At 41.8% G+C, this 27,515-nt stretch overlaps 1 protein-coding gene across 1 annotated transcript in view; it reads right to left on the bottom strand.

Annotated features, from left to right (window-relative positions):
* The window catches only part of LOC147703294 (uncharacterized), a 157,825-nt gene that overhangs the window by 14,769 nt on the left and 115,541 nt on the right, over nt 1-27,515 (bottom strand). Inside the window, exons 8-9 of the mRNA XM_086929490.1 lie at nt 6,746-6,769; nt 5,837-5,857 (exon numbers count right to left, since the gene is read on the bottom strand). Of these exons, the coding sequence (XP_086785616.1) occupies nt 5,837-5,857; nt 6,746-6,769 (45 nt within the window). The remainder of the gene's footprint in view (nt 1-5,836; nt 5,858-6,745; nt 6,770-27,515) is intronic.

The following is a 27,515-nucleotide window of genomic DNA, read 5'->3' as shown; positions in this document are numbered from 1 at the left end:
TGGTCTGATAATACATCAAATTCCGACAGGAGATGGATAATTTGGGCTTCTCCCAAAGCTCGATGTCTAATAAACAACCTAGTAGAAAATGATTCAGTCCTACTTTTGTCCACCACCCCAACTGCTACTTTTTGAATGCCTATGAAGCTACCCTGGTCTGACTGTGATGTCATTAGCTTCTGCATTGCTAATGAGTTTAGGTATAAGTTGACCCGGCACATGACTCCTCACATCCTGAACTCATGGAGGATTCTTAACAGCATACAACATGAGTATTTTTTCAATATTCATGATCCTTATTTGGAATCCATGAATGGTCTCCATTGATCTAGGGAAAAAAATGACAATTGCCCTGGACATTGCGGCCCAGGTCTCCACATGTAAAATGTCCTAATGAAATCCAAAAATTCGTTCACAGACAAAATCCTGCATCTGAAATGCCAATGTAGGGCTCTTAAAAGACAATGGAACAAAACAAAACTCCCTATAGAACAGATGGTCTGCAGAGTTCATTCAAGGGGATAGAAGATAGCTTGTATTAGAACTAAAAGGCATAACCTCGATCTTGCATCAATGGCACTAATAATTCACTTAAATATTTATTTGTATTTTCGAGGCGATGGTGACTCACCACGTTCTGTTAAAAATCGAGCTGTCTTCCTTTGAAACTTGTGAAAACGTATTTTCCTATTCCACTAATAATATCTCAGCTCTAAGAGAGAGAGCTCCACCTCAGCTCATTGTCCCTATGACCTCTAATACCCATTGCTCCCACTCTCTCAGACTTTACTCCAGCCTCAAAGACGTAAGTGAGAAATAAACCCAAAACCTTTAAGAAAACCTCCAAGCACTACGACAATTTGTCACTGGGCAAATAATTCACGTTTCCTTCCCTGTGGATCCTTTCCTAAACCCCCCAAACATGATATCATCATTCTCATCCTTAAAAAAGGTTTGCAAATCAAGTGAATTTTACAAACTATAGACTATTTCTGGACCCCCCTTTGTTGTCAATGCATTGAAAACTATGGTCTGCCACTCACCCTAATCCCACCCTGAGAAAGATTACATGTTCATTACCTTCCAATTAGATTTTCAAATCCCAAAAGGATACCTCAACTATGTTAAAAATATTAGGGAAAAGCTTCTGGCTCCTGTATATGTTGGAAACATTAAACACCATTGATCAACTTATCCTTCCCAAACAGCTCTCAACTTTTGCGGCATTACTGGAGCTCCATTTACCAGGTTTACTTCACTCCTCTACCATTACTACCACAAACTCAAGACAAATTAAGCCATAGACAGAGCACAGGATATACAAGTAAACAGCTGAGTATCCACGATCAGCGAAATTGTTTAATATAAAAGATTCAATGTGTGTTTAGTTCAGCAAGCAATCTTCATCACAATTGTTCAGTTGTTCTAACAATGATACAGCTACAGCCGACACGTGTTTTGTCGCCCACTTGCAACTTTTTCAAGGCTGTTGAACAAGATCATACACAATATTTTATATTACTTGCATTCAAAAAACTTAGAAAAGACTCTTAACCCCTTGCATGCTGATGACGGCCCCCGGCTGTCATGCATCACAGTGCTCGTGTGCTGATTATGGCTGAGGGCCGTCATGAACCCGCCCACTCTTCAAACGGCCGCACAGGCTGCAGAATCGCGGCCGCGCCCAAGGGGTAACCCAGACGCCGTGATGCATGTTGCTACGGCACAACACGTCAGGAGATGGAGGCTTCAAAACTTTCACGGTTAATGCAGCACGGGAAATACCTTCCTTACTTAGAGTGAAAATGTGGACCGGATACTAACAACTTTTCATGGTAAGCCTAGGATAATATCTTTTATAGTTCTGGGCATATGGCAGCGTATGGAACTAGCGTGTCTGTATTAATAGGGGCACATCAATGAACTTACAGCCTTTTTGGTTGTTTACTATTTTTTAGCCTGAAAGACTATTACAACAGTTTGGAGACTTGACGTTATTACATTTAACATCGTATTACTTATCGAAAGATGTCGTGCTACAATTGAACACGCTTGCGAGAGGTGAGCTGCTAACGCTACATAATACGGAAATTCTAGGAGGAATGGGGTGTGTTGCTTGTGTAGTCATCCCGATCCATCGAGGGTAGGGATGTTTGCTTTGTACAAACTCTGGCCTTTTTTCCTAACAGGACTATTTCTCTCAACAGCAATCAGTTATCCTACATTAATATGAAGTATTGAGTAAGTGCACATATTTGAGTCAATAATAACACTTTAATTATGTACCATGCTCAAGTTTGTTTTTCACACTTGTGATTCTATTCAAACAAGTGAGTGACTGGGATTTTTAGAACTTGTTCGAGAGAATATACAGAGCATTAGTACACACGAAGGAAATGATGCTCATTGTTATTAGGGCTACTGCAAATGATATGGAAACAGTGAAGATACTGTACCTAATAAGTATCACGCTAGGACAGAGAAATCTGGGTTTATTAATTTGACTCTCTGGCCAACATCGAATTTTTAAACAACTTAGTGATTATCAGTCAAAAAGTCTTTATTTCGAATTTTCATGAAATACATACTATACAATACAAGCGTCTATACAAATCATCCTTATTATACACAAATAAGTTGATAGTTCTGAGTATGTTAAAACATAAAATATAAATAGATATAAAAAAGTAAAAAAGTTGTTAAAAACGAATTAAATATACAAGTAGCAAAAGACTTTGACAGCTAAACGGATAACAATAAAATCCAAATCAGTCAAAAATCCCTAACCCCTATGGGATGCCTACTTCCGCTGGGTTGTGCACCACAAATTAAGGACTGATTTTACAGATCCGGAGTACCCAGGCCCAACTTTCAAATTTCGCTACACCTATAACCACTGGAGTAGAGGTGTCAGATTTCAAGATTCTACTTGCAACCGGCGCCGATCTGGTTCCTAGTAACCGACAGACAGGTGTTAACCACAAGCGTCTTGGTTGTTGATACTCCGGGCAGACAACAAAGAAGTGATCAACCGTTTCAACCTGATCCAAACAAAATGGACATTTATCACTTCCTGTGTTCTTCCATCTGCTCATTAGCCAGCGTAGTGGTAGAGTACCTACTTTAAGCTGATGGTGCAATTTACGGTCTTGCTGCTTCGTTATAATGTCCCAGTATTCTTCCAAGCATGGGTCATCCTTGGTTATCATCTCTTACATCTTTAAGGGTATATGACGCACATATTTGGTTTTTCACTAATACTAGTCCTTATTTTGACGGATCTTCTTTAGTGATCTGGAAAGCAGAATTTACAAACTTATCCTCCTAGGATAAAGGAGATTTTCTACTTCCAGATTACATCTACTTGTGGAGGTATTCATAAACATTCATTTTACTGGTTTTAGCATGGGGCTTAAGGCTTCTCAGTTAGAACCTTTTCTTTTCATTCCACTTCTAACTACTCGGTGTTTTTAATAGTGTCGTAACAGCCTGTTAGCTGCTATGACATTTTTTCTGATTCACACACATGGGTGATGCTCTATAACATACACAATTTTGTTACTACTTGCATAATTTCACTTGGTATGAGCAGATGGACTTCTAAACTAGCATAATAGAGATAGTACCAAGAAAAGGAAAATATTTTTATTTGTCATATCTCTCCTTTTGAATACAAGTAATATAAAATATTGTGTATGATCTTGTTCAACTGCCTTGAAAAATTCGCAAGTGGGTGACGAAACACGTGTCAGCTGTAGCTGTATCATTGTTAGAACAACTGAACAATTGTGATGAAGATTGCTTGCTGAATTAAAAACACATTGAATCTTTTCATAATAAACAATTTTGTTGATCGTGGATACTCAGCTGTTTACTTGTATATGGTGTGCTCTGTCTATGGCTTAATTTGTCTTTTATATATACGGAATATTTCTACATATATTGTGTGATACGGTGGGTGGCACGGTATTGAGACATTGAGTACGCTTTGAATGTAGTGAGACAATATCTCCTTTCTATGCAAACATAACAGAGGTGCTGGCTATCTAAGTTACCCACTTGCACCATCTTTTTTCTGTACTACCACAAACTCACACTGGATACTTTAATGTCCAGATGAATCAGCATTAAATGTGGTGTCACTCAAGGCTCAGGCTTATTTCCAACATTTTTAATATCTACATGTACCATCTGAATAAGATTCTCACCCCCATGATATTGGCTACCATATGTATGTGGATGACACACAGCTTCTTCACAAGCGTGATGGCAACTTTAGTAGCCAATCCACAACATTATATTGCCCCTCCCATGTTCATCACTGATGATGGAAACTTTTTTTAAATGGGGAAAAAACTGAGATTCTTCTCTTGTAGATGGTTAGCCCTCAACAGTTGCTCTTCACTTGATCTGATTCTCCCCTTCTCAAGCTGTGTCAAAAACACCTATCTATGGAGTCTTGTTTAACAGTGAGCTCTATATTATGCAACAGAAAAACACTGTCTCTAAATATTCCATGTATTATTTATGTTTGCTGCTTGATGCCCTTCCTGCCCTCTTCATCCTCTAGACGTTAGTATTAAGCTTGCTGTTGTGATGTCCCACCTTGACAATCACAATAGATTGTGTATTGGTCTGCTGAAAAAATCAGTCATCAAACTCCAAATGCTCAAAACAAAGCTGTCCAAATACTGTTTGTCCTAAATTGCCGTGACCATATTAGGACCATTCTCAAAGCCCTCCACTAGCTCCCTGTAAAGGCCAGAACAAATTTAAAAGCACAATGCCTTTTCACAAAGCTATACACAGCAGGTCCTCTGACTACTTGTCCAAGCTATTCTTCTGCATAATTCGACTGCAAGTCTACAATCGACGAACCAGAAATTAGTGTTAACTTACTAATTTTGCCATCAAACATTTTGCAGATGAGCATCTCATTGGAACTCACTCCCATTATATAGAAGACTGAGCAAATGACTCTCTGAAATTCAGGGTGCTCTGAACACCACTTTTATACCTCGCTTCCACACAGATGCCTCCAGACAAACAAAGACTTGGATTTGTTATTGAGATGCCTAAAACCAGCCGCTCCATCATGCCTTGCCCCCTACAGAACCGTAAACGTAAGAAACCTTACAGCAAATGTGTGCTTAACATATTTATTTAAAACTGAATAAGATAGTCATGTACAACACAACAAACTTTGCACCACAGGAATGACCAATGTATGCACAATTGCTGTCCCTCCACTAGACTTTGATCTGTTGGCGGCAGTCAACAGCTGTTGCTTGTCCCATATCTACCAGTTTGCCAGTGTCCAAGGACCAGCACTGGAAGATAGTCTTCCTGACAGGGGCCTCTTACATTCTGCTCAAAGTATCACAAAGTACAGAATCAATTCTTGATGCAGGGCAGTGAGAGTCAAACATTAAAATATCAACAGAGAGAAAAAGACAAATCCCCCACATCTCAATGGTTTGTTCAAATCAAGTTATTTACCTGGCCTTAATGAAGAAGTCATGTTTCAATTCACTGTGATCATTTTGTTTGACTAATTTCCATTGCAAACTAAGCATGTCCATATCTAAATAATTCAGCTCATTGTAGTTTCATACTTTTCACCAACAGGTTTAAAAGTAAAATCATTGATATTTTGTTGCAGGCATATTGCAATCTAAACACACATCACATTATTATTATTATTATTATTATTATTATTAAATGGGTTTTGTTAAGCGCAGACTACCCGGAGCCATTCAAAGATCTTACTTAGGAAATGTTTGATAGCACAATAAAAGTATAGAAATTCTTTATGGAGACAGTACAGCTCTCTTACCGGATCAGCCAGAATTTTATCCTATTGAAATTTAGGAGACAAAAGAAAATATCCATTTGTCATTAGTCAGTGTTCTGATGCGCACTCCATGTGAAACTTTGAATAAAATAGCAACAAACACTTGTCTAGAGATGGACCTAAAACGCAACTCCCTATGGTCTGACTAGCACACCATTGTTTCTTAAGATTTGAAAAAAATGATCTATGCGATGTACACAATCAAAATACATCCACCATGATGTAATATATTTATAACATCTGATGAATAGACACAGGAGCCACCAAAGGTGGCATCAGTCACTGACTCCTCTAAGATTGTTACTGGGAGTTCACTGCTGTGTGGAGGGTATAGGTGCTGCATCATGGCAGCCACTACCAATTGCAAAAAGCTCAGTAAAGGTGGCCAGGGTTAATTAAAAATGTATTCCAGCTACCCTGAATTTCTTTACTCAGTCCACCTTGACTGATGGTGGGGTTTGCATGGAGGCATACCATATGCATATCGGGCCCTGCCCACTTCCACCTTCAGATCATTTTATTAATGGTATTTTTGTGAAACTAACCTCACAGAGCACCTGCTGACTGTGGATGGTGGATGACTGCTAGAGGTATTGTTTCAGCAGAGACAAATGATATCAACATGTGAATAGGGTTAGCATGCTGAAATGATTTTTATTGACTTTGAACTGTGAACAATGTTAAGTATTTGTGTAATAATACTATTTGCTAATGCACATTACTCAAAATGTCCTGTCCCTTCCAAACCATTCTGTTTATGACTGGAGTCTCTATCAGTCATGATTTTGAAATTCCTAACACACTTGACACACAGGCAGTTCCGGGGGTGAAAAGGTTCAAACTCCAAGAGAATATGACAGGAACTACATGTACGAATTATATTTTTCTTACCAACAGCAAGTCATCTAGGATGTTCTGAGAAAAGATTCAGAAGAACAGAATAGAATGCATTAATTGGACAAAGCATTTATAAAAAAAAAACATCATCATTAACACATAAATACATTAATAACCATATTGCAAGATGTTTAAAGCTGCTACTGCCCCATAAGCAAACTGTTCACTATTCAGTGACCTGGGATCTGCTCCTAGCCATCTACATACCTTGGAATTTCATATTTGAAAGCTTCAGCATGCAGGGACCTCTCAAAGTCAGCCAAAATGTTGTCATCATTGGCTATTTTCTTATTTGTATGGATCAACTGAGTATTTCAATGGTTCATTCTCAGATATCCCTACACACCTTTTAACCGGAGTTGTCTGTGGTGGTAGGGAATTTCATCCTCAGCTGAGTAGGTATAACCTATGTATTGACTGTAGGTTGTTCAAGCTTGAAAGGATCTGATGCCCACTGTGTTAGCCTACTCTATAATTTCTTACAGAACATGGCACAAAACATCTTTAAAAAACTGTAGACATACTGTCACTCAGAAACTACTTCAAAATGGTCTCACACTAGATGGTGGGGACGATACCTTTGCGTTAGAGGCACACAAAGCATATAGAACTGAGGTATTTTACTCCTGAGTTAAATTCACAGCCTCAGATAATGCAAAGTGGTTATATCACAAATATGAAGTAGGTGAAACAACTGAAATGTACACTCCATATGAGGCCACAGAACTCCCTCTCACTTACCAAAAACATGCTAATTGGTTTAAAGGTGCCCTCCCCAGACTACAGAAAACTTGAGAGCAGGCCCATTCAGCAATGAGCGGGAGACATGGCCAGTCTTGGCTGGATACACACCATATTCAGGTATCAATAATTTGACCGCAGCCCAACTGCAGGGATTATACAATACTTTAGTAATAATATGCAGATGCCTTACACATTGTGTAATGAAAACATTAACAGTTACCCCTCTGCTGGCAGTTCAAGCTGCACTACCACAATTGGTTACACTAGCCATTAGCCCACAAACATTGAATGCAGGTATGGGAAAAGTTCCCACCAAGAGGAAAGAAATTCTGTTTTGTATTGCACAAAAAACAAATCAGCTTGAAGCAGTATTTCCCCTTATGGGCCTGCAGGAAAAACACAGAATACTAACCATTTGTTCGCCAATGGGGATGAATCCCCCAGTAGAAGAATGTGCTACTTGGGGTATGGTCTTTGTTGCAGTATATACCAGAATACATAGTACCCCTTCACTGGCAGTTCCACCTGACGTATTGAAACAGGTCCAGAATGAGCATGGACAGCACCTGCCCTAGACTTATGAATTAAACTCACGGGTGATTTTTCTGCAGTGTGTGCCATAATGTTGACTAACATTAAAGGGGAAGCAGCAGCATTAGCTATACACCGACCTTTAAGGGATTTTCCTCCTGCAGAGGAGAGCAGGAGCGCAAATTACCTAAAACTTTCGAAGAAACCTATGCCACGCTGGCTAGGGATAATCTGGGGACCAGAGCTGGGAAACCACGACTGAAGAGTAATGCTGAAAAGGATAACTCTAAGCAAGCACCCGACTCTCCAACGAAGAGGAAGTGGGCCAATAAAATACAAAATAATCATATAACAATATCACAGAGTGGGTCTCCTACACAGGAATCTACAGAGAAATGTTACAACTTGCAGAACCGTGATAATGTAAACCACTTGACAGGTATCAGCATACTGATACATGTCCCTCTCGTTCCTTCCAGTATTCATCTGATAAATGTTCCAAGAGAGGAAAACGGACAGAGCACAGATCAGAAAAGCAAGTGAAACAAAAGAAGGACTTACAACGCTCCTGTGACTACATAATTAAGCAAGAAGAAAAGCCTAAAACATCTAAACCTCAATTTAAAAAGAGGAAGGTAGCCAGACTTAAGATCAGGAATGCCCTGGATTTTAAAGACTTTGCTTCTGAATGGGGAATTTCCATTGACAATGCTGTACAGCGCAGCAGAAGTCACAATAGTTCACCAGAACCTGATGGATTGTCTGGTGGAAGTAGTACTGAGTAAGTGTATCACAGTGGAAACACAAGATACTAGGTTAAGCATTCCACATTGTTAATATGAAATCCAACTACGGTTGGAGCGGGACATACCCAGGTTCAGTAATGTCCTCTTCTGGGAGGAGCTCACACAAGGATGCAATATTCTTTTGTCGAAAAAGATTGGCCAACTCATTTCGTAATCAATTGCCCAAAGGGGAAAACAGTGATTTTACTAGCCTTTTCCAACCTCGATCCAGAATCGATTTAACACTTGTATGCCAAGGAGTGGGCTTTAGTGCTAGCTTCTCCGTTATGCCCGCAACCATATGGGGTGGGATGATGGTTCACCTTATCATGACATACCATTGAGGACAACCTCATAAACCCAAAGACAATATCTAAGCTAAACAACAAGTTAGGGAATTCCTAGAACAACTAGAATACCAAGGTATAATTGAAGGGTGCACCTCTTCAATGAATAATACTGTTCCCAGAAATGAAACCAAATCAATCATATCATATGATGTTTGATTACAGACACTTAAACTCAGCTACTTGCATATTTGTAGTACAATACAAACACAGTGCAGCACTAGTGAATGACATTGTGTAGAATAAACACAAAACAAAACTAGATATCTCAAATGTTTTCTTCTGCCAAAAATATAGCACTTGGTAGCACGTATTTGACAGCCTTCATTGCATTAAGTTCTGAGAAACAAAACTAACATATAGCTCAGGAGTCTAAAAGTAGCCCTGGGCTGTTTTCAGCCAGAGTCACAGAATTACTTGAAAATGTTGATGACCAGCCATTGTGATATGTTGATGGTATATATTTAACAGACAATGACCTTATAGAACACTTGACCACAGCAAACCACAAAATCCTGGGGTTTCCTCACGTGGGCTACAGATTCAATAAAAAAAAATTGAGAATTGCCCACCTCAGGGTCCTATTTTTAGGATGCAAGTTGCCAAGTAAGGGCAAAAGCCTAGTTTGGCAGAACATACATTCCAATTTATACAGAATGAGTAAAAAAAATTGACAACTTATTATGCCCAGAATTTTCAAGCAGACATTGAACACTAGAACACATGGAAACTTTACGTTTCGTTCAAGCTGATATGATAGCTTTCAGAACACCTGCACACATGTGTAAACACAACAAATCTATTTATCCGGGTAATCACGGGTACATTAGGGTACATATATGTTGCATTCAAATAAGGTGACACAGTAATGATAGCATGTAATTCAGATTTATATACAAATGCTGAAATGTGTTTTGTATTTACTGAACAAATAATGACAACAGTACAGACTGCTGCAGTGAGAGAGTGTGCCCTATCTCAAGGGAAATAAATTAGTGTCATGAGCCCGGTACCGACCTTAGAGGTGGTTAGCAGAGCAAGCATTCCCAACTCTTATAGTGTGTGATTTGTGTTAATGTGTGCAGTCATATAATGAGTACCTTCATCATTGGAGCCAGAATGGATTCAGAGATTCAAGATTCAAAAATACTTTATTCGGTTAAAAAGACAAAATAACCATAAAAGTAGCATGTAAGGTGCAATTTACAAAAGGTAGAGTAAGTATTTTTCCTTTAAAATCACAAAATGAGAGAAACAACAAAATTAAATCCATATCAGCAGTATTAAGTTCATATATACAATAAAAGAGATCAATCCATTTGCATTGATTTACGACATTTAAAAACCAATTTTAAAAATTCTGCAATTGAGGCGACCATAAAAACAGTATCCATTTTCTGGCACTCTGTAAACGCTAGGCGGCATCTGTAAACATTTAGATCTTTAAGGATAGGGATGATAAGTTTCTTTCGGGGAAAGGTATAAAATTTACAAAAAAATAAAATATGTATATCCGATTGTTGGGAAACATCATCGCATGGACAAAAACATAAATCCTTCAACCAACAATTCATCACGGGGAATGATAGTGTCCTGAAAACTATATTCAATCTAAATCGGGTCAAAAGGTACCGTTCATGATTGGACATATACAGTGAAAGATATGGCTGCAAATTCTCTCCACGTATAATATCCTGGTGGGCAGAAACAGTCTTTTTTCTTGCCTCCTCTATATTTCTCTTTTCCTTGAGGTGGGTCATACACAAATATTTCAAATCTCTTCTGGATATGTATTCCATTGATTGTGGATCCTCAAAGTATTGGGGGCAACTTATTTTTTCAAGAAAGTCTCTGACATAGCCTATCCATTTGTAATCCCTGATGTTGTCCAATACCATGATGTCCTTTAAAATGGCCCGATTGACAACACATTCTTCATTTGACCAGACCCTATGCCAAAGAAGAACTGGCTGGATTCTAATAGTGTCAGTGACATAAGATATTCCCAATTCAGCATGGCATATCATTGTTGCAGTACTTTGGGGTACAGACAGGATGTGACATAAAAACTTATTTTCCAGGATTTGGATTGAAGTGATGTTTGAATAACCCCATAATCCTGCCCCGTAGATGGCTACAGATATACAGGTCGCATTATAAACGGTTAAAATCTCTTTTATGGGTTTTTTACCTAATTTTTTCATAAAACATTTTAGGGCCATAATGGTCTTAGAGAATAACAGAGATCTAGCATGAATTGCTGTGGTCCATGAGCCACTTTCATGAAACAATATCCCCAGATAAGGGAAGGTGGGGGTCCTTTCTAAGGGATTGGAGTTTACAAAGATTTGCTTCACATGCTTGTTTGTTCTGGACCCGCAGTACATAGATAAAGTTTTAGAACAATTAATTTTCAAATCTAAGTCAAGCATGAAGGTGTTGAAGGCTGTAACCAAACTTTGTAAAGCCATTGGGGTGCGCGCCATTAGGACAGCATCGTCAGCGTACATCAGTGCAGGGACAGGCCTACCTCTCACCATGGGCATGTCCCTGCCCTCCTGCACGAGATGCTTTTCCATTCCATTTATGTACAACAGAAATAGGAAGGGGGCTAAGACGCACCCTTGGCGCACACCCCGACCGATCCCAAATTGTCTGCTGCATTCACCATTTTTCCCAAATCTGACACTGGCAGTGGCCCCAGAATACAACTCTCTCAGAAAACATATAATGGCATTGTCTACCCCCAAGTCAGCCATAATTGACCATAACTTAATGTGTGACACACAGTCAAAAGCTGATGATAGATCAACAAATGTGAGGTATAGACGTTGTTTTTTGACCTTTATATACTTCTGTTGCAAGGTGAAGAGATTCAAACCTTGCTCTATGGTCCCTAGGCCCTTTTGGAACCCAAATTGAAAGTCACTTAACACCCCATTTTCATCGGCCCAGCTTTGCAGTTTAGCTAAAATCACTCTTCCCAGAATTTTTATAGAAGAGTCCAATAAGGAGATTGGCCTATAGCATGTACAACTTAGCCTGTCCCCTTTCTTAAATATTGGGACTATTGTTGATGTAAACCAGGTAGGTATTGGGCTATTTGCCAGAACGGCATTAAAGAGCTGAACTAACAGTGGCCCCCATAATTCGATGTTAGCCTTATAGAGGTCGTCTGGTATATCGTCTGGTCCTGCTGCTTTGCCCCCCTTAGTCGCCTTTAGGCTTGCTGTCACTTCAGGAAGGGTTACAGTCAAGGTTCTAGATGTGTCTAGATTTAGCAACCCCATCTCCTGGCCTGTTTCAGAGGTTAGTTCCACAGCCATATAAAGGGAGGAAAAATGGGCCACCCACTCATCTTCTGAGATGGCAATTTCCATGCGTGCTTTTTGTTCATATAGGAGGGGGGTGTTGATAACCCTCCAAAAAGCAGCCGGATCCTTCGATTTTGATGCGTCGCATAGGTTATCCCATGCCTCCCTTTTTATCGAGGTCTTCCTGTCCCTTAATGCTAGGTTATAGTCCTTCCTTGCAATTCTAATTTGGTTTACGTCCTTTGGTCTATTATGGATTGCATATCTAAGCTTTGTTAAGGCTCTAGTGCACTTCCTATCAAACCATTTCCTATTGGACTTTAGGGAATTTTTCCTATTAACCCACAGTGCTTCCTTAATTTTACTAGAAATAATGCTAAAATGGGTTATTATTTCACATTTCTCTGCGTATTCATCTAAACAGATGGAAAAGCTACTCATGCAGTTAGTCAGTATTTTATGCAGGAAATCATCTGGGACCAGTCTGCTCCATTTAAGGTTGTAACCATTTTGAGCACCCACCCTCACGTCCTGGACCTTTTGGTTCTGACATTCTCTAATAACAGCTACGGTAAATAGGTTTTCCATTTTTAATACCTGTGGCAGATGATCACTCAATGGTAGATCCATGATGTTTGCTCTAATCAATCTGTTTGCAGAGCTAAGTGTGCATAAGCTAAAATCAATAATGGTTGAAGCACCCCGCCCGACAAAGGTTGGGACAAACGTCGTTGTGTGGTGTGCTAATTCGTTTACAAAGCCAAGATTAAAGTTAAAAATCATTTCATTCAGTAAGTCGCCTAGTAGGGTGTGTTCAAAATGCGTCAAATTGACGTCTTGTTCCAGCATTAGACCACAAATACCCTTTTGGCCCTTTTTGCAGAGAGTACAATTAAAATCACCCCCCCATAATAACATAACTTCAGCCCTCTTACTCTTGTCAAATTCATCTTGCATTTCTAGGGCTAGTGTGTCAAGTACATCCTTAATCATGCTATCTGAACAGTTATTATAGAAATTAAAAAGAACCATCTTTGGACCCTTCCTTGTATATATCACAATTTTTTGGTAGTAGCTGGATCCAGGAGAGAAAACAATTTTATCATATACTAAAAGATTAGATATGTATACAATCAACCCCCCCTTGGGTCTTCCGTATACTCCGCCCACCGCAGGGGTAAAGTACGTCTTGTAGCCATTAAGGTGTATCGGCGTGGTGGCCCAAGTTTCTTGAAGGGCTAGTATTCCCACGTCGGTAATGGCCTCATCCCAGCTTGGATTTGTGATCTTTTGTTTTAACCCAGCCACGTTCCAAAATAATACCGTACAGGAATCTTTATCTACAGAAGACATATCTACAGTATCCCCTAATCTGTTGGCCTGGCTCCCTTGTATGTGCTCATTCCCCCCCTGTATTTCTGTGGTTTCCTCATACCCCAGACAACTTGTAGAATCCAGGTCTACGGGATTAATAGGTAGCCGGTCATCTTCCTTAATCTTGGGGAGTCAGTCCACTGCTTCCAAGCAGTCAAACCGATTATAACATGGGAAAAACGGGGGAATTTGCACATTGCCTATCCATCCTGGATCATAGCCCTGTGGATGAAAATAAGGAGGCCTGCCTTTGTGTTTCACAGTGTTCCAGCCATCATCATGCCTCCCATTCCACAGTGTATTGTGGTAGTTGTTATCAGAGAACTGGCCAGTATTACCACCATGGCGTCGATTTTCCCTGGTCCAACTCCACCTATTATCCGGTTGTTCACCCTCCGGGTAAAAATAGGATAATGGCCTAGCCACAACAGACAAACCGTAATTTCTTGGGGGCCTTGATGTAATAAATTCTGCGGTGCGGGGATTCTCAAATGTTATTACCACGCAGTCACCTTGTATCCTTTTTTTATTATTATTGTACCCCACCCAGGGAGCCCTTTCAACCATAAGGATATTGCTTTTGAAGGCCGGGGGGAGAGGGTAGTTATCATTTAGCCAATGTATTGTTTTATTTACTAGTCCCCCATTATTTTCATATGATTTATCAGCAGGTTGGGGTACTCCAGTAAGGACCACAACATATGTTGAGGCTTCTGGTGGTAAATGTATGTTTCTACGTGTCTCCCTCTTTTCTTCATTAACTTTATCCTTAGGAATTTGCGTGGGTGGCGCTGTTTGGTCAATTACGGTAGGATTTTTAGGTGTTGGTATAACTTTTGGAGGTGGGTTAGTGGTGGGTTTTGGAGGTGGATTAGAGGTAGTTTTTAAAGATAGATTGGTATTACCATCGCTTTTAGCGGCTGTGGGTGGTCTATTCGTAGTTGGTTTCTTTTCAGGAACTTTATTGTTCAAATTAAAGCTAGGGGCACTGATATCTTTATGGATATTAGTCAATATTGTTTCCAGACATCGTAGCCTAACCTCAATAGGTTCTAAGAGAATTTTTAGCATTGCAAAGATGTTGTTATTAACCATGCTTAGGCTACTGCTGTCTTCGTTCCCTCCAGCTTGATTATCAACTACCCCACTTAGTTCCAATATCCCCTCCAAGCTGCTATCCAAGATAGTTTCATCTGGCAAACTTAATGTTATGCCCACACTTACCCGGGGGCCACCCGCGGCACCATTAATATTAGTGTGAACGTCTGGGTTTGTGCATACATTTAATAGGGTGGGATCCGGCTGGATTGGGTCATGGGTCTTACCAGTCTGGGCTTTTTTCCCTTTGCGAGTAGTGGTTTTAATCGGCTTTTGTTTACTGCTCTTTAGTTTAGGGATTGCCCCCTCCTTCCTCCCCCTTTCTATTAGGGTACTATCTGTGGTTTCATTTTCTGTTGCCACCGGGCCATTTTCCAGTAGCAAGGAGAGATTTGGGGTTGCCTCCAGGCCTTCCTGTGAGGCAGGTAAGTCGCTGCCCTGGTCTTTGTGAACCATTACGAGTGACTTTGGGACAGATACATTATTAGGTGTACAAGCTTGTGCAATGTGACCCAGAGAGGAACGCTTTGCCATGGCTAGGTCTTGGGACACCCTTCTGTCCATCAGTATGATCCCTTCATCAATAAGGGCATGCGTGCGCACTATAAAATCATCTAGGGTGCCAGTTAGTTTTTTTGCCCCAGCTAAAGCCATACTTCTAGTCTCAGGGTGATTCATGGCAGGTCCAGTATATGGCACGCTAAGCGGATGTATATAGCTTATAATCAATTACCGGACCAAACCCCGTGCAACAGGAGTTCAATTATGTGTAGCAGCCAACTTACAGTTATGCAGTCTCGGTGTCCTTTGGCTGGTCGCAACCGAGCAGGGTGTCTGGCACAGGCCAGGCTCCTCGGGCCTCTGAGGGCCTAAGATGGCCCGCCCTTTGCCCGGGCTTCGCCCCGGGCGTCCCGCTCGCGTCCCGCGACGCGGGTTCGTGCCCGCCTTTGAACCCGCTCGCGCTCCCTGTGCGCGTCACTCTACGCGCCGCCGCGAGGCCTGCCGGGTGTTGTGGTTCCCGGAGCGGCGGCGCGGAGTTCTACGGGCGGTTGACTCCTGGCGATGGCGGCTTCTCCCTCTATGATGCAGCGTGGTGTCAGTAAGGTAGGTAGCGGTTTCCCCCGCTCTGCCGGTTCGTGCCCGCCTTTGAACCCGCTCGCGCTCCCTGTGCGCGTCACTCTACGCGCCGCCGCGAGGCCTGCCGGGTGTTGTGGTTCCCGGAGCGGCGGCGCGGAGTTCTACGGGCGGTTGACTCCTGGCGATGGCGGCTTCTCCCTCTATGATGCAGCGTGGTGTCAGTAAGGTAGGTAGCGGTTTCCCCCGCTCTGCCGGTTCGTGCCCGCCTTTGAACCCGCTCGCGCTCCCTGTGCGCGTCACTCTACGCGCCGCCGCGAGGCCTGCCGGGTGTTGTGGTTCCCGGAGCGGCGGCGCGGAGTTCTACGGGCGGTTGACTCCTGGCGATGGCGGCTTCTCCCTCTATGATGCAGCGTGGTGTCAGTAAGGTAGGTAGCGGTTTCCCGAGATTCAAAAGGTTGCTAAGGGAAGCACAAGGTGCTTTGGGAATAGGTGGCAAAGCTGAAAGAATGCTTGCCATGGGCTCAAGTCATTCATACATTGAGTTGTTTTACAGGATTTAAAAGACTTCCAGGATGAACAAAACAACGTCCAAGTAAAAGGCACCACCACCGGAGAGTAAAAGTAGCTCCGGCAAGATCTGGCTGGACCTCAAAAGTCAGGGATATGGTCCGAGAAAAGACTGTGAACAAGAAAAAATGTAGGCCATCTTACAAAGTGCCTGTCCTGGCTGGCCTCAATGTGATGCAACGATCTGGGACGATGTGTGGGTTCCTGCAGTGACACTGCATGCCTTGCGTCGGAATCGCTGCGGTGATCTCGGACTTTAGAGATCGGTGCACTCGATGCAGCGTGCAGCGATTTCTTGGACTACGGGCAAGCGCTGCGAATATTTCTCTGGCAATGTGCCAGAAACAGATGTGGATATGTCATGCTTCTCGAAGTTGTGTTACTTTTTCCAGCTCCCAGTGGCAAAAAGCCTCCAGAGGTCAAATACAACAGCTGGCATCTCTTAGCAGGTGAGAAATCCCAGCCAGGTAGTTCAGGGGAGCTGGTGGTGAAATGTTTGTGTCCCTGAGACTTCGTAACTGGGCCGCTACCTTGCGCAAGATTTTGATTGTGTCGCATTTTGTTTTTACTTATGTTTTAAAAACCACGTGGCTGCATTGAGATCTGTTTTAAAATTGTAATTTGAATTAGTGAAGTGAACTGTACCTCGAATCGGAGAACGGTCACGGACATAGCCGGCGCTGACTCCCTAACGAGCCACGGGGTTCCTGCCAGCCAATCACTAAGGGCAGGGCGGAGAACTAGGCGGGGAATCAGTATTTGAAGGCATCTTAGCGCGGGAGCGGGCACTTTGGTAACTGGGACGCTACCTTGTGCAAGAATTTGCTCGAGTCGCATTTTGTTTTTACTTATGTTTTAAAAACCTCTATGCTGCATTGAGATCTGTTTTAAAATTGTCATTTGAATTAGTGAAGTGAACTGTACCTCGAATCGGAGAACGGTCACGGACATAGCCGGCGCTGACTCTCTAACGAGCCATGGGGTTCCTGCCAGCCAATCACTAAGGGCGGGGCGGAGAACTAGGTGGGGAATCAGTATTTGAAGGCGTCTTAGCGCGGGAGCGGGCACTTTGGTAACTGGGCCACTACCTTGCGCAAGAATTTGCTCGTGTCACATTTTGTTTTTACTTATGTTTTAAAAACCACTATGCTGCATTGAGATCTGTTTCAAAATTGTAATTTGAATTAGTGAAGTGAACTGTACCTCCTATCGGAGAACGGTCACGGACATAGCCGGCGCTGACTCCCTAACGGGCCACGGGGTTCCTGCCAGCCAATCACTAAGGGCAGGGCGGAGAACTAGGCGGGGAATCAGTATTTGAAGGCATCTTAGCGCGGGAGCGGGCACTTTGGTAACTGGGACGCTACCTTGTGCAAGAATTTGCTCGAGTCGCATTTTGTTTTTACTTATGTTTTAAAAACCTCTATGCTGCATTGAGATCTGTTTTAAAATTGTCATTTGAATTAGTGAAGTGAACTGTACCTCGAATCGGAGAACGGTCACGGACATAGCCGGCGCTGACTCTCTAACGAGCCATGGGGTTCCTGCCAGCCAATCACTAAGGGCGGGGGCGGAGAACTAGGCGGAGAATCAGTATTTGAAGGCATCTTAGCACGGGAGCGGGCACTTTGATAACTGGGCTGCGACCTTGCGCAATAATTTGCTTGTGTCGCATTTTGTTTTTACTTATGTTTTAAAAACCACTATGCTGCATTGAGATCGGTTTTTAAATTGTAATTTGAATTAGTGAAGTGAACTGTACCTTGAATCATAGAACGGTCACGGACATAGCCGGCGCTCACTCCCTAACGAGCAACGGGGTTCCTGCCAGTCAATCACTAAGGGCGGGGGCGGAGAACTAGGCTGGGAATCAGTATTTTAATCCTTAATGGCGCGGAAGCGCGCAGCGGGAGCGCCAGAGGTGCGCCGAAGGCTCACCAAAGGCGAGCCTATCTGCGCCGGTCCGCGCTAGTACGGGGTTAGGGGCGAGTCACTCTGCCCAACGTCTCATTTACTCCTCAGAAGACCTTTGCAGTTTGCAGCGGGCGCTGTCCCCATTAGAGCCTGCCATTAAAAACTGCCTCGACAAAAATAGAATTTATCAACGACGCGTCAGCTTCCCAGAAATATCGGTCAGTCGGGAACAGAAAGGCAACTCCACCTCTTCCAGGCAGGTAGCGCTCCTGCTGTATTATTTAAATACACGCTCTTTAGTCAAACATCAGTTAGAAATATTCACATTATTGACTACTGATCAACCAGATATCCTGTTTGTCACCGAAACTTGGCTGACCCCTGACTCCACACCTGATATTCTGGTGGCACTTCCCACCGATTACTGTATTCTCCACATGGATCGTCCCCCTGGTAAATCGGGTGGGGAAGTGGCTGCAATTGTCCACTGCAACCATGACAATTTTGTCTTTTAATCTTGTGGCTGTGGACAATTTAGTCATCAAATTGGAATCTGATTCTACCTCACTGATTTGTGTTGTAATCTATAGGCCCCCTCAGCATATGCCTCTAGTTCCTCTCTTATTGAGTGAGCAAATAGCAAACATAGCAACCAACTATTCTAACATCATTATCATTGGTGATTTTAATTATTGGTTTAGTGATACACTTGGTGGTCTCCATTCACAGGAATTTACGGACTTATTAACCAACCTTAACTTAACTCAGCACCTATCGTTGCCAACACACAATAAGGGTCATATATTGGACCAAATCTGGACCACAAACCCTATCATTTCTGCTCTCCTGGTACTCCCATGTCTGTGGTCTGATCATCACCTTATAACATTCCTGATGACTCTACCTCTTAGAACTAAGTATCCTCGGGTCGAGGGGGGCCTAGCAAGATGTTGGGGTACTCTTGATAGATTGGAATTTATGAACTCCCTAGCCAGCTCAACCCCAACGGTCACTCAAGACTTAAACACTTAAGATGCGCAGATCACTTCATGGCTTCAAACTGCCAGCGACAAGTTTGTTCCACTCAAGAAAATTAGGTGTAATCGCTGGGCTGATGCTCATAAATGGTTCTCTAGTGAACTAAGGGAACAGAAATTGTCACTCCGTCAAAAGGAGAGAAAATGGAGATTAAACTACGCCCCTGAAGATAAGCTCCTCTACAAAGAGGCGCCAAAAAGCTATAATAAAGCTATTAAGGCAGCAAAGGTAGATTATTTCTCCACCAGGATCTTGAACTCCAGCAATAAATCGAGAGAGATTTTCTCGATTGTGAATGAACTATCAAACGCTGATAGAGTTTTGCTCAAGCCAGCTCCCACTCAGGAGCTCTGTGACGATCTGAATATTTTTTTCTTTGAAAAAATAGCCACAATTAAAGCTAGTATTTCATGCTCTTCCTAATTTGTACCCCCATTGGACACACCTATGAACATCCCACTGCTGGAACAGTTTCCCACAATTAGTCCTCAGGCGCTCCCCCTCCTACTGTCCAAAGAAGAAAAATCGGGCTCTCCGAGGGACTGATGTCCACCTTACATTTTGAGAGAATTTTTTTCAACCTTTCCACAACCTTTCCAACCTTTCCCTGTCTCTCTTGAATGCCTCACTGTTACAGGGCTGTGTCCCTAAATCATTTAAAGATGCAGTAGTGGTTCCTTTGGTAAAAAAACCTGGAGCAGATCCATCTAACTCCTCCATTTATCGTCCACTATCTTTACTCCCCTACTTGGCCAAAATACTGCACGCACATGTGCCTAAGTGTATGTCAGACTTCATGGAACAGTCTGGATATCTGGACCCCCAACAAGCGGGTTTGCGCCCTGGCCACTCCACGGAGTCAGTCATACTGGCAGTATTGGACGATCTACACAGGAAGGCAGACTCCGGAACCCCTTAGGCCTTGGTACTCCTGGATTTGTCAGCCGCATTTGACACGGTGGACCATAAGATATTGGTGGACCGTGTCAGACGGACTGGGATCCAGGGCCATGCCTAGAGTGGATTATGTCCTTTCTGGAGGGCCGCACACAAGCAGTACGCCTGGCTAATTTCACAGCGCTTAGGCTGAACATCACTTGTAGGGTCCCTCAGGGTTCCTCCCTGTCCCCTCATCTATTCAATCTGTGCCTCCTCCCTCTGATCAAGTCCTTAAAAAATAGGAATGTGACTACATTCAACTACGCGGATGACTTACAACTCTCATTTACTATAGACAATTCTCCTAATTCTATCACCAATTTTCAGGAAACCGTGTTACACATCCACTACTGGATGGACAACCATCATCTGAAGCTTAATCCTAGGAAGAATGAGGTGCTACTGATAGGGGGCAGCCATGTCTTCTGGGGCCCTCACTACTGGCAAGCAGAGCTTGGGCTTTCCCCTAAGCCATCTACCTCTGTGAAAAGTCTGGGGGTAACCATAGACAAAGATTTATCCCTGAAAACCCAAATAGGGACAGTGGTTTCAACATGTTTCTTTCAATTACGAAAGATTTATAAGATCCATCACCTGCTTACTCACGCAGTATTGATACAGGTGGTGATAGGGCTGGTATTGTCTCATTTAGACTATGCTAACTCAATTTACCTAGGGCTCCCATCCTGTCTGACTAAGCGGCTTCAGCTGGTGCAGAACCAGGCTACTAGATTGATCCATCAGCAGCCCAGGTGGCACTCTGCCAGACCTCTTATAAACAAAATTCACTGGCTACCACTGCCTCAACGATCTGCATTTAAGACAGTTTGCTTAATTTTTAAAGCCCTAAATTGTCATAGTCCCATATTTATCAATAATTTGCTAACTAGGTAAACCCCTACTCGGGATCTTTGCTCCAAACATCTACAGTTGCTAGTCACTCTGAAATTCAAGCGGAAACGACATGGTGGATGCCGGTTTGCATATCTGGCCCCACAGCTGTGGAACTCGCTTCCCTTGGAGATTCGATCCTGCACAGAACTACTGCGGTTCAGGAAACTTCTTAAAACTTGGCTATTTAAACAAGCACATGAGTAAGCCCTGCCTCAGTATGCGACCAGTCCAGAATAGCGCCATGAAACCTTGGTCTACGTGCGCTTTACAAATTTGTTATAACATAACATAACTTCAGAACAGGATTCAAGCTCAATTCAAGCCCTTGGAGATCTTCCTCAAGCAGGGACGACAGCAACCAGCAAAGTCCTTTCTCCTTTTCTTGGCAGCAAGTAGCCACTGCAGGCCAACCCCAGACAGCAAACTGTACAGGGGCAGTATTCCTCCTCAGCTTCTCCGGCTCTACTCCTTGGCATAGATCCCTCTTGATTCACAGAAGTGATCTAAAGTTCTGGGGTTTGGGCCCCAATACTTGTACAGTAAAATCCTTTGTTCGCTGGTGGCAGGGAAGCCCTGTGCCCAGTCAAAGCCAGTTCTGTCCTCTCTGGTGCAGCGTCCTTGCAGGAGGTGGAGACAGCATTGTGGAATGCAGAACAGGCACATTCAGGTGAAAGGAAATCTCCTCCTAGTACTCTAAATGCAGCCCTGGTCTATTCAGCCCAGCCCTGACTCATCCAGACTCTCTGGAGCAACTACTCCTCCTCAGCCCCTGTCATTCCAAAGCAAGACATGCAATACACAAACCTAACAGTTGCACACTGGATGGCTAAGCAAGAAAATACCTACTTTCTAAAAGTGGTATTTTCAAACACAGAATGTAAAAATCACCCTCACTAAAAGATGCATTTTAACACTCGGAGTTCAGGCATATCAACAATTATTTCCCTATCTTGTTCCGAGGGGTAGTTTAAAATTGTATAAGCAAACTACCCATTCTATCCTATGAAATGGATAGCCTTGCAATAGTGAAAAACAAAATTGGCAGTAATTCACTATCAGGGCATGACACACATCAGGGCATGTACTACCTTTCGCATACACTGCACCCTGACCACAGGGGTACCTTGGGTCTACCGTAGGGGTGACTGTCAATTAAGAAAAAGGATGGTTACGGCCTGGCAAGTGGATGAACTTGCCAAGTTGACATGGCAGTACTAGACTCCACACAAGCGCTGCAACAGCAAGCCTGAGTTACATTTACAGGCTGCTCATGTGGGTGGAGAGCTCCAAGCCAATTAGCACCATTTGATTTAGAGGCCCTGGGCACACACGGTGCACTGTACTAGGGACTGACTTGTAAATCAAATCAGCCAATCATGGAAACACCATCCCATAACAACGATTTACAAATGGAGCACTTACACTTTGGCACTGAACAGCAGTAGCAAAGTGCCCAAAGCATCTAGACCAGCAAAATGAAGTCCAACACACAGCAAAAACACAGGAGGCAAAGGCAAAAATACAGGGGAAACCCATGCCAATGATGCCAGGTCTACTACACAGCATATGCTCTGGAAGGGGTAACCTCCAGGTCTGTATCCTGCAATCAGAAGGACTGTCAATGATACCTAACTCTGTTCTAGAAACAAATGTTGTCCAAACTTTAACAGATAATGTGTCAATTGTCAATCTGTCAAGATATACTTTGTCCAATCAACAGAACTCTGTGTTATGGTTTAAACTTCAGTCCAACATCCATGCCAGACTTTGCACAGATACATGTTGACCTGTTTAATTTTACTACATACCTTAAATTAAAGAAGCTTTTTGATGAGCAGCCAACTTATGTCTTACTTTCAATTGCACACACACTGGAATGTCATAGGCCCATACTATTATTGCTAGATGACACAGGCCGACCACCACCCTCTATGCTTAATCTACTTACTGATTTAGACAACTCCTCCAATCTCAATCTAGACACTTAGTTAAAACCCAAGTCTACTTTTATTCCTAACATACCATCTGACATCCTAATAGACATATTTTACAAGGGAATCACCAGTGAACTATACATACTGGAGGACAAATGTCATAAGGGAAACACATATATAAAAAAACAATCTGAGTATTATCATAAAGGAAGCAGACAAAGGGGAGAACATAGTGGTTATGAAGGACAGTGAATACATGAACGAGATTGATAGACGACTATAAGATGGTTTAGCCTACATTAGATTGACTAACAATCCACTGAAAAACATACCTAAAAAGATTGAATTCAGGTTGGCCCATTGCAAGATCTTTGTCTTATCAGTGCCATAGAATTCAAATTAATGTGTTATCCATCTCCAGAGACGCCATTTATTTATATACTGCCAAAGATTCATAAAGCAGGGCACCAGGCAGACCCATGTTGATTTCTGAGTATATAGATTTTCTTTCGCAGCCATAATTGTACAGTTTGCCATCCTTTATACAAGATACCAAGGACCTTCTTAGCAAACTATAGGACATAGAATTGGTGGATAAATTAAAATTTGTAATGTTGGATTTCAATTCCCCATATACGTGTATTCCCTTGGGAAAGGACATACAAGATCTTGCCTCTACTCTTTTGGTTAGAGATACCTCACTATATGAACATACTGAGATGATTCTAGATCTAACCAGACTTTTGCTTGAGAATAAAGTATTTTTTTAAAGCCGCAATTGGTTTTGACAGGCCCAAGGAGTTGCCATGGGTTCCAAAGTTGGTCCTTTATATGCCAACCTTTACATGGGCAATTTTAAAAAAGTAATTTGTGGTCACATCCCCCACCGGAGATTGTAGAACACATAGTATGTTGGAGAAGATATTAAGACAATATTTTTGTCCTCTGGACAGGCAGTTTGACTCAGCTAACTCACTTTTTCAACATCTTAACAAGACCCTTACAACCTGACCTTTACACAGGTTAATCACAGCCAAATAGAATTTCTTTATGTTACCAAAATAGCTTCTAAACCTAGTAGGAAACCCACTGCGTGCATTTCTATCAGCTTGAGCACCGTTTCATCCAGAGAGGTTATTCTGACAGCACTTTAGCCAAAGCAAGAAAGAGAATTGTGAAAGCAGAATGCAATTCCCTTCTAAAATTCAAATCTAAAGTCTACAATACTGACCTGATATTGGACCTGATAACTAAATACTGTACACAAAGTCATGATGTGTAAAAAACTTCTTCACAAGAACTGGCATATATTTAAGTCGGATTCTACCCCAAGTAAATACATATCTCCCAAACCTATGGTTACAAATAAAAGGGGTACCACACTGAGAAAAATCTGGTGCCTATGTTACATCATCCCTAGCACCCACAAAGGGATTGGTTTGTAGTTCTTAGCCAAAACAAAGGGTTTCAGTAAATGTATGAGATGCAACGTCTGTCAATATGCAGCGGAAAAACAGACATGTTTTCAATATAATGCAGCAATTAAACTCCATATTCAGCAGTTGATAAACTGCTATAACAAAAATTAATATACTGTATTGTTTGTCAATGCCAAAATATATATGAGGGTAGCACTTACTGACACTTGAATGAATTGCTACAAGAGCATATAAGAAGCATAAAAAATAACAATACAAGTTACCCTTTTGCCACACAGTACAACATGACACATTCAGGATCTGAGCTGATTTGGATTAAATTTCATTGTATAGTGCATGTTGAGTGTGACCCTGGAGGTGGTGATAGGAACATGACCCTAATGAGTGCAGAAACCAAATGAATCACCAAACTTACGGCTGTTGATAGGGGCCTTAATAGCGATAGGGAACTGCATGTATTTCTCATGGATTACATTAACAATATTTCTTAGCTATCAATAGAAAATTACACAGGGTTAGAGATCCTATGAGCAGATATGTGAGGATTCTCATGTCAACAACTCAATGGTCTTATTGCCAGTTATTTATTTGATACACAATGGTAAGGCAACCCAAATTGTTATATGTTGTAATCTTGAACACCTTACTCTTCTGGATAATTTATTATGGCTAGCATTATGGCTTTGCACAGGGTATACTCTTTTTAAATAATATTGTGTGCTTTCAGAATTTAACTGTTAGGGGTACAATACATGACTAACCATGAACCACCATATTGTTAAAAGAGCTCAGTAAAAATATTGTTTTGAATATAAATATTCATTTTGGAGAATTTACTGTCTATGACCGATTTTAATATTTCATATTTATTCATATTGCTCACCCATACAATGTTATGCCCTTTCAGAATTTAACTGTTAACAGCTTAGCGAAAACACAGTGTTGAATATGAATACTAATGTTGGATAGCCTTTTCTATACTTTACTGTCTGTGGCCACAAGGAGTGGCTGGCTCTATTTTTCCACATTTACTCATATTGTCTATCTCTCACATCTGTTGTACATTATAACTAGCATGAATTGCTCACTCTGTGAACCACTCCAATATGGCTGAATCAAGGGCTTTCTGCCTATTACTCGGATCCTATACCTCTTACTTTATCGGGCTTCACAGTATTTTGCTGACTACTATATTTTTCTCCTTTTTTTACCTTTTTCCTTGCCCATTCATTGTGAATGTGACCCCGGTGAATACTCCTATGATTTCAATATACCATTATCTTACAAATTTACATTACACTGTAGATGTTATCTTGTGGTCTTACTTGGCCTGGGGATTCATTTTGTTCTCATTCATTATTCTTTTTTTTTTCAATTTTATTTCTTTCCTTGACTCTCAACACTTTTTTCAAATGCTGCACAGACTCAAGCATTGTAGTCTGCATGCAATTTTCACCTGGCCACGTTAGCAAATCTTATGATTATGTAATTCATTAGGGAGGGGTGTCTCTTTTTTCTTTCTATTTACTGATCACTTAAGTACATCGGCATCACGTTAGCGTCAGCTCCATTCTTCTGGGATGACAAGACTGCACGTGGACATTTCACGTTGAAAGGTAACTCGCCACGGCAATTTCATTATGCTCTTGCAAGTAATGCCCTCTATTTGTCGTGCCATGACAGTCTCTCATGGGGCTTATTATAATTATACATATCAAGTGGCCTTACATTGCTTATAGATGGTTTAAATGTATGTACTGTACTTGTTGGCTCATGCACAAGCCATTTTATGGACAAGGCGCTCACCTTTGACTTTAAGGATTTTAATTCCCACCACCTTGCAAAACGTATTTAGCACACAAAGGGGTTCTACATTGTTTTTCTCTTAAGGGTGTATTTGTTTTGACATTTTGCCACATTTATTTACAGTACTCTGTTTTATTACAAGCTTTGACAGCCAACCTAGAAGGGTAAAGGATTGCTTATTGCTCATGGAGACTGGTGCAGGAGTATCTCTATTCGACTCGAGTGGGCACTTGCCACACATAATTTTGAGACTCTGGCACTTTATTGCTACTTATAACACCATTTGTACAATAGTGAAATTCACCTTACTGTACACATTTTGAGGAGATAATTACATGTTTTTATCTCACAGGCAAAAGCTTATCAAAGACTCTGCCTGATCTTGTTAACTGCTACTCAGGGTTTGACATGCTCATACTCCTTTTGGTTAGATAGGTAAGACCTACACCATTTTGTGATCCAGATTTTAATATACATTATATTCTCTATACCTGCTGTCAGGATTATTATTGTGGGTGCCACCCAATTTATTATCAAGTACTTGTCTTTTATCCACTGCTGTCACATATTGAGTCACATATGAATTCTGGACCATCTACAGACATTCATGGTCCACAGGTGAGATTTGTCAGACTAATAATGTGGTGACACCACGTACATGCTCTTGTACTTACATTATTTTCTCTCCCACCCCCCTTTTGTCTTTTTACATAATCATGGTTTTTGGAATCCCAGTTGTTTTCACTGTACTTCCCCTGACACGTTTTGATGGAGACCTACATTTGCGTCTTTGGACCACAGGCCAGTACTGTGATATATGAAGAATTACCTCCCCAACCTAGCTTACCACACTCTGTAGAGGGACATTAGTCTTATGTTTCTCTTACCTCCATCAATAGGTTACTTAAGGCTCTTGATTAGTAGAAGACTACGTTTACAACAGAGGTTTTCTTCACAACATTG

This window comes from Lissotriton vulgaris, chromosome 7 (genome assembly GCF_964263255.1).
Source record: "Lissotriton vulgaris chromosome 7, aLisVul1.2, whole genome shotgun sequence".
NCBI lineage: Eukaryota > Metazoa > Chordata > Amphibia > Caudata > Salamandridae > Lissotriton > Lissotriton vulgaris.
This window is presented reverse-complemented; position numbering and strand designations above follow the sequence as displayed.